Here is a 14308-nt window from a genome sequence, read left to right as displayed (position 1 = left end):
AGTGGTTGGCTTTCCCATACCACGTGCCTCTTCCTCTCCCGCTGTTCTGCATCTTTTACCTAGCAATGCATTGCTTCTGCTGGTCACAAACCTACTGACAGACCTCCTCTTCTGCCTCTTCCGATATATTTCCAGCTTGGAATAGTTATTTAAAATTAATTTGGCTAGTATTTCTAGCCAAAACACATGGCACGGTCTGACAGGGAGGAAGAATGGGGCAACACATCTGTGCTAAAACTAACAGCTGTATGGGATACGTAAGCATCGTTCCTCCAAAACCCAGCAGTATCTGTTAACCTCTGTGCCTGACTGTATCTCTTTTTTCCTTGAAATGAAACTACTCCAAGTACCTCCCTACTGAGGTTCCCAAACACAGAACCACCCTTTGTGTAAAGAAACCATTTGCACATTAGTCCTTAGCTTCCTCCTTCCAAGTAGGCCTGTGATCTCATGTACTCAAATTAGGCACAATTTCAAGCAACTTTACTGGTATCAAAGCTTTCCCCCTCCCCTGTCTCACTTTCAGGCTCCCCCTCCCTCCCCTGTGATTTTGTTTGCTAAGCTGTATCATTATAATGATGACAAGAGTCATTGGACCTAATGGTCTACCAACATTTCCATTATAAATCCTATCCCATTTCCATTATAAATCCTGTCCTACTACACAAAACTCAGACTGCCAGGGTGTGGCTGCTGCTATCTGGGCCTGGCCAGCTTCAAACCTGAAGCTTCCTAACATGGCTAGTGTTGAACACTGTAACCCCGCAGATACAGAAGGGGTTAACTGAAAGCTGGCTCTCCCAAGCGCTTATGGTGCACTGAGTACTGGACACCACCAGCCCTATTTACTGCAGTGCTTTCAGTACTTTCAACACCTCTGGAGGGCACCCAGAGCTTGAACAGTATTTGATATTAAAGCTCTTAGTACTGCAGACCCAAACTTCTTGCCTACCAATTTGCTTACATACGGCTTGTAATCAGCTGGTGTTTGCAACTCCATGACACAGGGGAGAATCTGCATCGGCTGGACCCTGTACCCGGTTTAGCAATTTATAATCTCAGTTCTAGTCCGTGTATATAAATGACAGCAAGTCCTATGACCAAACGTGACCCTTGCATTAAACAAAACAGGAGAGAGGAACTGAACTGATTTGGAGGATGTAAAAGTATGAAGACAAGTAATGAAGGCAATCATTTAGTAGCTGCCCAAAGAGAGAAAAGGACGGTGGCAAGCTTCAGAGGGATTACCACGCTGAATTCCTACTGATCAATCTCACATTAGGCATTTTCATGAAGCCGCGGACATTTTTATACCTGTTGTGGGACCGGGTGCTTTAAGGAGCGAACGCACTAATTGAAACCACCCGCACATCATGTGTATCAGGGTCCCTATGCTAAAAAAACAGCAGCAGGGCGCTTTGAACTAAAGCTCACCAAGCATGTTTTATTTCAAAGCACCCTGCCACCATTTTTCCAGCACGGAGACATGCAGGGACGCTGATACACACGGCACGGAAAACTGCCAGAACGCATTAAATTTTCGTGCCGCAGCTGGATTTCCAGCATGTCGGAGCAGGCTCCACGCACGTGGACGGGACCCCTGTGTTTCTAGAAGCTGATCCAGAATACGAACTTACCAGTGCTATTTACATGTTTGAAGGATCCTGTGAACTCGTGTGAACCTTTGTCAAAATAATGGATGCAAGAAAAAATGAGTTCACGGTGAGCTCGGGACTCAAAGCAGCAACTGCTTAAAAATGTACACGTTTCCACACGACATGCAGGAAAAAAAACCAACTTACTTTTCTAGGCTTGACTTTGTCTTGTAAGTCGTACTGGCCAATTCCTTTATAACTGATCCCAAGCCACCAAGGGATTCCTTGTTTATCCTGTAAAATGGAGAAAGACGAGAACTACGATCTGACCAAGATCTAGTAAGAGTATCTACACATTTCATCCTGCCACCAATATCTGTGGGTTGGGACAGTGAATAAACTTGCCATCCAGCAGCGAGGTTGTTATTAAAGTATTACTTTCTGCGTGCTCTCCATTCAGCACAATAAAACCCTTTTGCTCATGTCGCTCAGTTATCTACGATGTGCTGCTCATCAATTGAACTATTTCACCCCTCTCAAAAAATATATATTTTGTCAGGTAGAACGTTAAAATGTTGCAGGGCTGGGATGGCAGAGAGCAGCGCGGGCACCAGCGGTAGCTGCATTTCACTCGTGAAGCCAACATCACTTAGGAACCGTCTTCTGTGCGTGGCGTTTTCCTAATCTCAATTAACAGCACATCAGTCCAGTCTCTGGAGAAATGTTAACTGCTTAAAAAGATATAAGCGATAGCCAGCATGATCCCATTTAATTAGACGGATACAAATTTAGCTCCTGATAAGATTACTGGAGATTTCACTAAAAATTCCCTTCTGTGTTCTTGGGCACATAAGTGATTTTGCTGTTTGGCAACAGAAGAGTTCCTATAGAACAAGGAAATAATACATGGCTCAAAAACCTACTTTTTAATACTTTCAGACAGATAGCCTACGATTAAATTACTGCTTTAAGAGGACGATGGTACCTCACGAGCAAAAAAATCGTGCTACTTATGGACATGGACTGACCTTTACTCCATAGTAATGGACTCCATAAGTGGGCAGGGCTTCCACCACTTTCATGTACCTGCAAACAGATTGACAGAGATGAACTGCTCTGCAAAGGATAATGTCTCTTCATAGGTCTTCTTTTGCCTATGAATTCACATGGAGTTATTTGCCTTAGGCCCTAATTCCTGGAAGAGCCCAGCACACACAGGTAGAGACAGAGGTGACACGCGGGCTCACCCAACGGCGGCAGCAAAACCCCAGAGCACACGCGACAAAATGCTGCAAACTAAGTTAAACCTTGCCCAGATTTCCTCTTGTCCAAAGTCCAGAAAGCATGGGCTAAAATGACATGTTCCACTGGTCTTTTCCAAAACACTGAAGGAGCTGCTTATACTTATTTAATTCTACCTACTTAACTATTAATTCTACTGACTTGGCCAAAATCATCACCTCAAGAAACTGGTTTGTAAAATAGGACTATATGTACCACTGTTTCATTAAATATTTAGGTGACTCCACAGCTTAATGAACCCCTAAGAGGACCGTTTATTCTCAGCTCCTCCCCCCCCCCACACAAAAAAAAGCACTAGGATTTTCTAGCAAGACTTTCACGGATCCGCAGAAAGCTGCAATCGCACAACTGAGTGGGGCAAGTTTCACGCTGATGTAACTATGCAGCTTGCTATACAGCTCTAGGTCTGTACTCTACCCTTCAATCGTCTCTACTTTGCACTTTGAAAGTCCAATAAGCTCAGTGAAGTTAATGAGAATCCCTGACCTATTTAAAAACCAAATTCAGCCCATTTTAAGTACTAAACATGCATTGCGTTTTCCCTACAGAGCTCAGGGCAATCCTTTTTTTTCCAGAACGAGGGGTGAAAACTAACTGTTAGCAAAACAAAGTATGGAGATCCACTCTTGTGGAGCTGGCAATAAAATGAGGTGATAAGCATTTCTGCATATCTAAGATATTTAAACATAGAGGTGAAAACCTAACTGAGAATTTGTGAAATGCTTTGGTTTACCTTCAGTATGGTTTAAAGCAGGCAACAGGGTTATTACCAGAAACATCATTGCTACAGAAATGGGGAAAAGGTTCACAAGGACTGCGGGCATCAGCCCAGCCTGCCTTATCTTTTGACAACAGGAAGGATTAAAAAAAAAAACAATGCCCTCCAGCTGAATAAGTTTTATACTCACTGAACAATGGCTTGTCCTCTGCTCAGGCCTTTAATATTTACGTAATGCTCAATCACTCTGTCCTCACTGCAAAATAAGCACAGAAACCATTTCAGAGGCTCGGTGATTTTTTCTTTTTTATATGCAATGTTTGATGAAGTTCAGATGCACGTTCAGCGTACACTGAGCATTTCTCACTGTAGCTCACACTTGATCCCCAAACTTCATTAGTCAGAATGGACCTCCTGTCCGATCCTTCATGGAGGACACAAGGTCTCAGATGCTAATCGAGTCACTGCTGCAGATTACCCTGCTTTTATATAAGATCTACTAACTGTATACAGTCCTATCAAGAAGCATGAAGCACCCAAACTTCAAATGACAAACGCTGCACACACAAAACAGATAAAGTTATAAAAACAAGGATTTTCGCATTCCTACGTATTTTTCTTCCAGACATTACAAATGAAACGACGGGTTATCATCACCAGTAATCTTTGCACCCTTCTCCCTCTCCTAGGCTCAGTATTTTCCTCTGCTAGGAGCAGACATAAAATTATGCATTCAACCCTTAGCCACAAAGAATAAAAAAGTAAAACCAAGCTAAATGAGTTAGTTGCCTGACACAGGCACAAAGCAAAGGCTTATCATAAGCCATTAGTACAACCCTGGAAATGACATAATACAGCAGAGGCTCAAAATAAAACCAATTAGGGGATAGTGGACCTAAGTCAATGGGCTTGATTACAAGTATAATGGTCTCTTATATAATGTTGCATATTCACACCACAGGCGTGATAGCCCTTACCCCTGCGTGAAATGCATTCAAGTCACATCACTGGACTAAATCTATGTTTCAGATGCTCCAGGACTGTTTGGGGTCACCTTGTTATAAAAGATAGGAGCCACTTGCAAAATCCAGACCTAGCAGGAACTTGGATGGCTCAAATCTCTCCAACATTTGCTGGAGACGGTTTGACCTGCTGTACAGCATAATAACAGCTGGATTTCCATTTCCCTACACGGTGAAAGTGCTTGAAGCAGTTGGGAATGACGCGGTCAGGATCAGCCCCACGTACAACCCCTTAGAGAACACGGTGTCAAGTTGGCTGTGTCATTCCCCACCGCTACGGGCATTTAACATTTTTAATATTAGGAAGGAGCTTACCAGTAGGCAAGGGATGGATGCTCTTGCAAAGTCTTGGTAGGAAAGACAGGCAGCGTCTTCAAATCTTTCCTTGTGTTTTCATCGCTAAAAAATATGAATAATACGCAAGTTACTGCCGGTGAATCATCCGCGCCGTCATCAGGGTTAGCAAAAAGGACGAGCTGCTGGGTTTTAGCTACTCAAGAACCGGTCCCTTCGCCCCGTCTCCTGGCTGTCACAGCAACGTAATTCTATCGGCCTTCTCGCATAACCGCTCTGCACAAAGCGATGTAATGTAGATTGGTGCTAAAACTCATTGCCAACGCGATACGACTATGGAGGCAACAAAGCTGCTGAAGAAAAGAAAAGATGGCATTTCTCTACTGCGGAGCACTGGCCGAGTTAAGGAATCTGCCCTGAGCAGCTGCAAAAGGGAACCAGAAGAGACTGTCATTCGCCAGCTTCACAGGTTCATTTTTTGGTGGGTGTTTAGTTAAAACCCACTCCCAACAGCAACCTACCTGCTGTAGGCATGAAAAATGTTTGGCAGTCAAAAAAAGTTCTAGAGCAACATTTTCTAACTGAACTAGGAGTTTCACTCGGACTCAAAAATTTGTTGCAGGCCCGGGTAACTTTTGGCAGGACTGAAAAAAAAATGCACAAGGCACCACGGTTTACACTGATCTGAGCAGCCGGTCTAAGCCCAAACCAAAATGTTTCCTTTCAAGCTGACAACCCAAAATTCAAGACTGGTGAAATATTCCATTTTGAACTACCCAAAAGAAGAGTTTTTTTCCTGCACTTGTTATTCTACAGAAAACCTTGCTAGGGTTTTTTTGGGGGGTGGGGGGAGGGATTTGTTTTTTGGGGGGGGTTAAGCTTTTGTATCAGGTGTTAAAATATCTGAATTTCCCACAAAACACAAATTCCATGTTTTGACCTTAAATTCTGTGATAGAAGATAGAGAGGTGCGTGAACTTTTAAGGGGGAAAATAGGCACCCGCTGAAGCTATCGACTGGAGGCAGCATGGAAACGGTTAATATTTTCTGTTGACCCGGTTCATTAATTAATCAGCTGAAGGTTGCACGCCTCATTTCTGCAAAATTTCTGCATGCTTTCGCAGCGGCAAGAACAGGCACAAACATGACTCTTCTATGTGAGGAATGCAGTGGTCTGATTCAGTCACATCTGCTTCGGTATCCGAGTTGCACAGGTTGGGTGCTTTCACGGAGGAGTGCATTTCTCTCTCGCAAAGCTCCCCTGCAGATCTGACTCTCTCTCGTGAAACATTTTACACGGGCGCATTATTCCCCCTCCTCCTGAATGTCTTGGCACATGCTGCATTGCACATCACGGAGGCGAACGGGGCACCGGCATCGCCACCCGGGTTTTAACATTGCATGCCGGGGAGGTACAGAACCAGGGACAGATTTCCTTTCTTGCAAGGAAACTCAGTGTTGGGGGTAAATGTCATGCTAACAGCACTGGAAATTAAAGGCATGCCATTCAGAGGGCATGGGATAGTAGGAAGGGAGACCACCTCTATGGGTGAAGGACTAGCTCAATCCACAGCCCATTTATGCTTCAGGTTGGAGGAAGCTGCCAACAAGAGGGTCAATTAGTATGGATTTGCTATTATTGCTGAATTTCCCACACCACTCACTTCTGTCAGACATACACCTAGCTGCTCCAAACACACATATCCCAAAGGGAAGGGAAAAAAAATAAAAACCAAGTTCCCACTTTCTAACTCTCAGTACCGCCAAACCTCACAGTATTATTCTGGGGACAGAAAGATAGCACGAGAATCTATTTAAAGAAAAGAGCGACACGCTTCCTCTAGCCCTCCTGGTCGGGGAAAAGTTGAGACAGGAACCTAACACACTGTCAAGTCTCTGAAGCCAGAAGGCAAATAAAAGCAGCCAACATTTAAGAAAGAAAGAAAGAAAGAAAGAAAGCCTGACCCATAATCTTGATGCCAAATCCCTTTGAAATGCTCTGCGCTTGGGAAAAACTTGGGCAGGCAAGATCCCTGTGCTACTTTGCTGAACAAAAGGGGCCATGCCTCCTAAATAGACCCACATCCAAACTTACAGACACCTTGTTTGGGAGTTCAGGCAGCAACTTTAGTGGGCTCCTAATTCAGTAAAAGTAATGGGTGCTGTGGGCACACAGCAGCGCTGGGCACCAGTTGACTGATGGACAAGCCGGTCTGAGCCACCTACATTGCAATGTTCTGGTCCACAAACATCTTACCCTCATCACATGCCAAGAGATAAGGGCCGTAGTTTAGTCCGCTTTCCTGTTAAATAGGAAATACAGCCCTTCATGGTTTAAGTTTGGAAACAGCTGAAGCTTGACTTGAAAATGAAGTCCACCTGGCCAGCTGCCCTTCCACCTGGGCGGCAGACTTCAAGCAGTACGGTCTGCAGACCGCCGGTCGCTGAAGACTGCAACCATCTTTACGGCAAACCTCCACACCAAGATTATAAGACTGTTTCACTGGCCCTTGAGAAGCGGTGTCTAGTACGGCTGTGCAAAATTTCATCCTGTGTTTCATTTTGAAGCTGTTTTGAGCTTGAAACAGCGAAATCGAAACAAAACAAAAGCTGTTGAAACAGCTTCAAAATGAAACAAGGGCACTCGACGCATTTTGAAAGTTATCGTGGCTTCAGCGCCGGTCTCAGGCAGCAGCACCAGCCTCCTGTCATCCGGCAGGCAGATCGGGGGCTGCGCCGGATTCAATTTTTTAAACAACTTTTTAAGTCCGAGTCTTAGAAGTTAGCCCTTCCCTGGGCACCCAGTCTCCTGTGCTCAACAGCTCCGTCCTCCACGTGGCATATTGGGAAACACACACCTATGTTTCTAGCAGAGTTTGTGCATTATTTCCAATATGGTCTTTCTCCAGGACTGGTTGCAAGCTTTCGGGTCCCAACACCCTTCATCAGGCACAGGGAGCATCTGTAGTTGCTGCGTGCGTTTGCCTGGGTGGAACGGAAGTGAGTCTAATAAAAGAGATCACATTTGCCCAAAGAGCCTCGTCTGCCTATGTCCTTGGACCAACACAGCCACACCCTACACCCCTTTCTCCACGGCTGCAGCTCATCCCAGAAAATGGAACAAAATCTGCAGCCGTCTCCATCCCCGTCGCTGGTTGTGCTCCTTCGCCCTTCGGTGAGCGGCACAACCCAGCGCTTGCACAGCGTGGAGACGCACCTGCAATGATTCGCGGCCTCATGGCCAGGAAGAAACCCCCCGCAAGGAGTGACAAGCTTTTCTCTTTCCCAAAATTCACTGTCGCAGAGAAGGCAAAGCATGTTCTCCCCTCCTGACTCGCTTCCCCAGGGCCTAAGAGAGGCCCACACTGTCCCTTAAGAGGCAAAATGTCTACGTGAAATTTGAATTATTAGCCACTGCAGTTTGGGTTTTTACCAGGTCTGCGAGACGGGAAACCGCAAGGCTGCAAGAAGCCCCTGTTCTTCCACCATCTCAGCTACCCGCATAGCACCGTAAAGTGCAATAAATGGTTTTTACTACGCCCTGCCCAGCCCTGGGGAGGACACAGGAGCCGCTCCCGTAAGCGGTGGTGCTGTTCCCCCGTCAGGACAAGGCAGGCCGGCTCTCTCGAGAGCAGAGCTGGAATTCAGCTGTCAGGACCGAGGGGCCCACTTGCATTTCATCTGATCTCCAATACAGCGGGGCGGCCTCTTAACACGCTGCTGTTGGTGCCTGGCCCAGCTCCAGCGCCTCAATTGCCCTGAGTCAAGAGGACCGAATTTTTGGCAGAAGGGTTTGCTCCTTTCCCAAGAGAAGAATACACAAAAAACCACTCATTCGAGGTGTTTTTCTCGGAGGAAGCGAATGAAAGAACATGAGCAACTGGGGCTCTTTTCACATCTTGCTGTTCCATCCTTCCTGCTCTTTTATTTCTCCCCTAGCAAAAATCTTGCATAACTTGAATTGATCTGGGCAATTTAAATGAAAGGCACCTGAGGTGCTTCTCACATATGGCTTTAATTTGCATCTGGTGTGTGGTCTGTATTTAATCTTCCGCTACAGCCAAGCTTAGGGTAAAACGCTGCTCCCCACCTCCACATGCAGCTCTCCTTGATCTTTGTGTAGACCAGAGGACGGTACATCTACCAATGGGGATTTTTTTTTTACCATTTTTCATGTTCCCTGAGCTTAATGAAGGGTGTGTGAGGCTGGAAGCTTACAGAAGAAGATTTTTTGTTTTGGTGATTTTGTAATTGGTCTAATAAAAAGTATCATCTCTGAACCACAAGTTCAGAATTTATGGATTTTTGTCTTAGACCAACACAGCTACCAAATACATCCCCACCCCGCCACCATTCAAAACAGGTATCGTACTATGACTAGGAAAGCTAATCACACAAACGACCAGTTCCAGCTGTGAGCCCACATCTGCTGCACGTGCCTATCTAAACCCAAGTTACGCAAAGTCAGCCGTGACTCCAAGTTTTAGGCTCCAACATAAAGATAGTTAAAATCCATCTGATGTCCCCGTCAGAAATTTGAGCGCTCTAGTCAGACAACAATGACTTACTTTGCTGAAGCACAGGACGACGAATTAAAAAGGATTTATCAAATATCTGAGCTCCCAGCATGGGCATCTTCACAGCTTGCAGTCTCGCCGGATGCAACACTCCCTGCTAACCAGAGATCTACTGCGCTAATTAGAGCCATTTGTCAGTGGATGCCCGGCTTTTTCCTTGTGCCCACTGCGCCATGTAACCTCTTATATTGGCTACTAATGCAGTAACTCAAGGTAAAAGCTTTTGATGAAACGAGATGCGGCTAATGAGATCATCACAGGATGGAAGTATGAAGGACAAGAGCAAGCAGCACAACTGGGGCAGCACGAGCCAACAAACCAGTTACACTGGCTGTGGCATGAAAGTTGAACAACTTTCATTTTCACGCCAATTTTAGTAACTTGCTGGTAACTTCGGGGCTCGGACCCGATGATCTGTTTAGGTCTCTTCCGACCCTGAGCATTTTGAAACTATGAATTTGGGGTTTAACCCATACGCTTCAGAAATACGAAGGTAGAGGTGTGCCTATCACTGCTGATTTGCTTGGAAAACATGGACAGAACGCATAATTGTAGCATCACGGTAGTCGACCACATCATCTTGTTCTGGTATTCTCCAAGTCTTTGGTCCTCTCAACAATACTAATGTTTGCTGCTCTCGCAGCTATTGCAGGTCTTTCCAAGTATGACATTGTATATTTGGTTCAAGGAACTTTTATTTTTTGACTTGGGGGGGCCCAGTGGGACAGGCTTCAAGTGGCTTTCTTTTCAGAGATGACAGAGCCCTTGACGTTGAACCCAGGCTAGTTCAGAGGCATTTCATGGGCACCCAGACTCAGGTCATGTTTAGGGATCTTTACTATGGAGCACAGACAGCAATACAGAGTTGTGCATGCCATTCTCCAACAACATTTTTTTAAAATTAAAAATACTCTCTTTCAAACATTTAGAGAGAAATGGCTCAGGCCCCAGTTAAATACTGGACACAGGGGGTTATCATTTCTCAATCTGCTGTACGTCAGATTATTTGGAATATGTCAACACTTACCCTGAATCTTGAGACTCGCCAAGTGCACCTACTTTAAAGGGACAAGTCGAATACCGTATGTTCCTTGCACATGGGGTCCAGTTCGGATCCTACTGCCAGCACTCACATAGCAGTGGAGTTGCTCTGGATTGACGCCGATGCAAGAGAGGAGAATCAGGTTCAGGGCCTGGAGCCATGCCCTTACAGCGGGGAAATGGGACGGACAAGTATGTTTTCACAATATTGTTGGGCATGCTCTTTGGGAGGCTGCCCTAGGCATGGAGGGGACAGGCCTGAGAGCAAGCAGCAAAGAGACAGGATGACAAGGGGTGAGAAAGGGTCTAGGTGGTGATATGGGGAACGACTAAAGTTAGGGAGAACTTTTGCAAGAAGAAACCCGCGCCAGGAAAGTACAAGCCAAGCAGAGGAGAAATGCAATCAGGGCAGGGTTTTCCAAAGCCTTCACTGAGCTGGTCCTTTTTTGTGACAAATGCCAGACGCTTTCCACGGTTCCTGCAGTCTCTCGGTCTGCTCCCACGCGGTTATCCTGGAGCACTCAAGAAGCCACTTTCCTACTCAAAGGGACCAAATCTGGAGAGTTGGCAAACAACCGAATCTCCCATTTACGTCATGGGAGATGGAGGTTCTCAGGACCGTCAAGAAGTCACCCTTCACCCCCCTGTCAGCAGGGACATTTGCCCGAGGAAGATTTCCAGGGCTTGGCCCCTTGATAACGGCCAAGAAAGGGCTGCGCCGGGACGCTACATCAGAGCGAACGCTTTCAAAACCCAGCATGCAAAATGAGCATGGCGCACGGATAAAACCTGGGGTTGTGTGCATCAAGCACAGCATCGCTCGGGAGGTCTAACCCTTTCACTTAGCCTTAGAGACAGAGAGGAGCTGGTAGGAAAAGCAAAGGACTTCAGACCTGATCCAAATGCCACTGGCTCTTGCTGTGGACTCCAGTGCGAGCCGGGTCATTTCCTTGGAATTACAAGGCTTGGGTTTTAACTTCAGCTCTGCCCCATGCTAGGGATGTGGGCAGGTTATCTATCATCTCTGTTGCTCTTCCCAGGAGAAAAAAAGTGGTGGGGGAAGATGCTTAGCAATCTTTGAGGGCATTCAGAAAGAAATTTTATACGCTGCCATGCTCCCAAAATGCTCAGATGGAAGGCAATATTATATTCTGAAAATCTGCTGTACAAAACCAGTGTCCTACCGATCATTTGTAATGGGGAATGACGCATAAATATCTCAGCACCTGAGTGCCTCGCAATTATAATTATAATGAAGCTGCCCTGGTTTGATAGGGCAGGGCTATAATCCCCATTTCACAGCTGGGGAGCTGAGATGCAGGGAGGCTGAGTGAGTTGCCCAAGGTTGCACAGGAAATCTGTGTCAGAGTGGGGAGCAAACACAAATGCTGCCGGACAATCTTGGGCATCTTTCCCTTTCAGGTCTGATCCTGAAAGCTTGGTAGTTGGAATAAATAAGCCTTCTCTACCTCTGAACAAAAACCGCAAGACTATTTGAGTATGTGCCGGGAACGTTTCTTCATCAGAGCAGGCGGGAAGCACTTCGCTTAGGGATTTGCTGTAGAGCAAGTAAAAATTGTTCGCGGGGGCAGGATGCTAGAAAGCCCTCGGAGCCCTCCCCGCAGACAGGAGCCGGTTATTATTGACGTTCGCGGGTTCTTCCTGTTCACACAAAAGTCAGATTAGCCCCTTTAGCCGCGGCTCTTCTGTAAGCGTAAAGCTTGTTATCACAGACCTCAGTGCTGAAACCGGGATGCTTCAGAGTGTGTGCACACACACAAAAGTATCCGAACAACACGGGGCCAACCTAAAACTACAGCAGCAAAAAGCAGGGGCGGAAAAGCTGCCATAGCCGGCTCTCTCCCAGCAGCCCTTCCTCATGCAACACACAGGGGAAAAAGGGACTGTACCCCACTTTAACGCACTGGGGACATTCCCAGTGCCAAAGGTGAAGAAACCCTGAGGTCGCAGCCTTGCCTGGGCAGCGATGGGGACCTAAAGATTACAGCAGGCTGCCTGGCTCCAAGACAGCGATTCCTAACGAGGGCAACCCAAGGTGCCTTAAGATCCTTTCGAGGGTGCCATGCATGTTGCAAGGTGCCAATATGATTCCCAGGATAATCCCAGAGATTTCAAACAGGAGTCCTTTCTGACCTCTTACAGCAAAAGCATTGCTGCAGTGGTTTTTTGGCATTAAAAGCAAAGGGGTGACTAAAAGCTGCATTTCCCACGGGGTGCCTTGAGTCTAACAAGGCTGAGAAACATTGCCCTAACGTGCCCCTCTCTTTGGGGCTGCCAAGTGCAGGACCCGTGGTCCCCAGCCCCACACTCACCTCTTTCCTGGTCTGCCTTGCACTGAGCTCTGTACCAAAGGGAAGAGAGCATCTCTAAACCCCTCTCCACAGCCTGCCCACCTTGGCCTCTGCAGAGGGATAAGGTTTACATAGGACACAACACAGGATGCACACGGTAGCATCTTTGCAGCCGCTATAGTCACATCAGGCTAACATTTGATATATTTATCTTCTGTAAAAATGCATGCTGCCTCACCATACTCGCACATTAATATTAGCCTAAATATTAAGATCATGCTGCGTGCATCATTAGGCCACGTGAGATCAGACATCGTTTGCAGACGTCTTCTTTTTCTTCATCTAACATCTTTTTTACCTCTCACACAAGCATTTATACCTGACTCAGTGCTGTCATTACCTGTCGTACAATGAACACGCATTTATTCTACAGCCCGGGAGCCTTCACCCCACTCATTGTGAAGGAAGCGTGCATCTGTCTGGAGTCTGATCATTTCCAAGACTGAGTTAAAAGGAGTTACAAGCTCAGCTCTTGCTTCCAAGCCATTTTGCTGAGCTCTGTGATTTTCTTTACAGTCAAATCTTTCCATTTTCAATGCATTTTCTCCTTTTCCTCACTATGTATTTCTAGATGAAAGACCTGCACGTACAAAAGCAGCAGCTGGCTGCACTCCTACACATGCAAGACAACAACACACTTGCCTAGGTTTCTGCATGTGAGTGGCCTCCCAGTGTAGGGGCCTACAGAGAAGTAAATGGGGAAAAAAACCCACTGAAATCTTCTCCCTCTCCTTTTAAGTTTGAGTCATCTTAGGAGTTGCCAATAATAACAGTAGGTTAAAAAAATCCAGCCAGAAACAGGCTTTTATCTTGGACACGGCGACAGACATGACAGTGCAGCGGAGTGCAGCGTGCAATGCCATAATGAACCCTCCATAGTCTAGATAGCAGAAGCCAAATGAATCCCTGGGGCAATTAAGTTCACGGATCCACTGGGAGTGAATTTGGTCCTATATAATACAAATCCCATTTTAATGGGCAACCAACCTGGGTAGCAGCCATAAGATGACAAACATGGGCAGGCTGAGAGCCGGGTCTGCAATCTGCCTACTCCTTTGGTCTGACTCCTAGGGTACTGACCTTCATGCAGGACGGGTCAAAACCCATTTCGCCAAGGCTAATTTTTTGACTGAAAATTGGGCTTTCAACCAAGCAAAATGTTAATGCCCAGCAAGGACCTAGCAGGTGAAATAAAACATTCCCAATGAAATTCTTCTTTCAAATAGCTCTACCTAGGCACGGCCTTTTGCAAAGCTTAGCTGCAGGGGAGTCCGAATGAGAAGAGAGGGGTTTTTTACATTGGATAACCTTATTAAATGCATACACACACACACACACACACACACACACTATATATATATACACACATATATATACACACACACAC

General features: G+C 46.1%; 1 protein-coding gene across 3 annotated transcripts in view; it reads right to left on the bottom strand.

Annotated features, from left to right (window-relative positions):
* Positions 1-14308, bottom strand: part of FRMD4B (FERM domain containing 4B) — a 118701-nt gene that overhangs the window by 26264 nt on the left and 78129 nt on the right. For all 3 annotated transcript variants that reach the window (XM_019536670.1, XM_019536669.1, XM_019536671.1), the window contains exons 8-11: positions 4953-5036; positions 3806-3871; positions 2624-2681; positions 1803-1889 (exon numbers count right to left, since the gene is read on the bottom strand). In XM_019536670.1, coding sequence (XP_019392215.1) covers positions 1803-1889; positions 2624-2681; positions 3806-3871; positions 4953-5036 — 295 coding nt within the window. The remainder of the gene's footprint in view (positions 1-1802; positions 1890-2623; positions 2682-3805; positions 3872-4952; positions 5037-14308) is intronic.

This window comes from Crocodylus porosus, unplaced genomic scaffold (assembly GCF_001723895.1).
Source record: "Crocodylus porosus isolate Cpor-Errol unplaced genomic scaffold, CroPor_comp1, whole genome shotgun sequence".
NCBI lineage: Eukaryota > Metazoa > Chordata > Crocodylia > Crocodylidae > Crocodylus > Crocodylus porosus.
The sequence above is the reverse complement of the archived record's forward strand: the minus strand, read 5'-3'. Positions and strand labels throughout refer to the sequence as shown.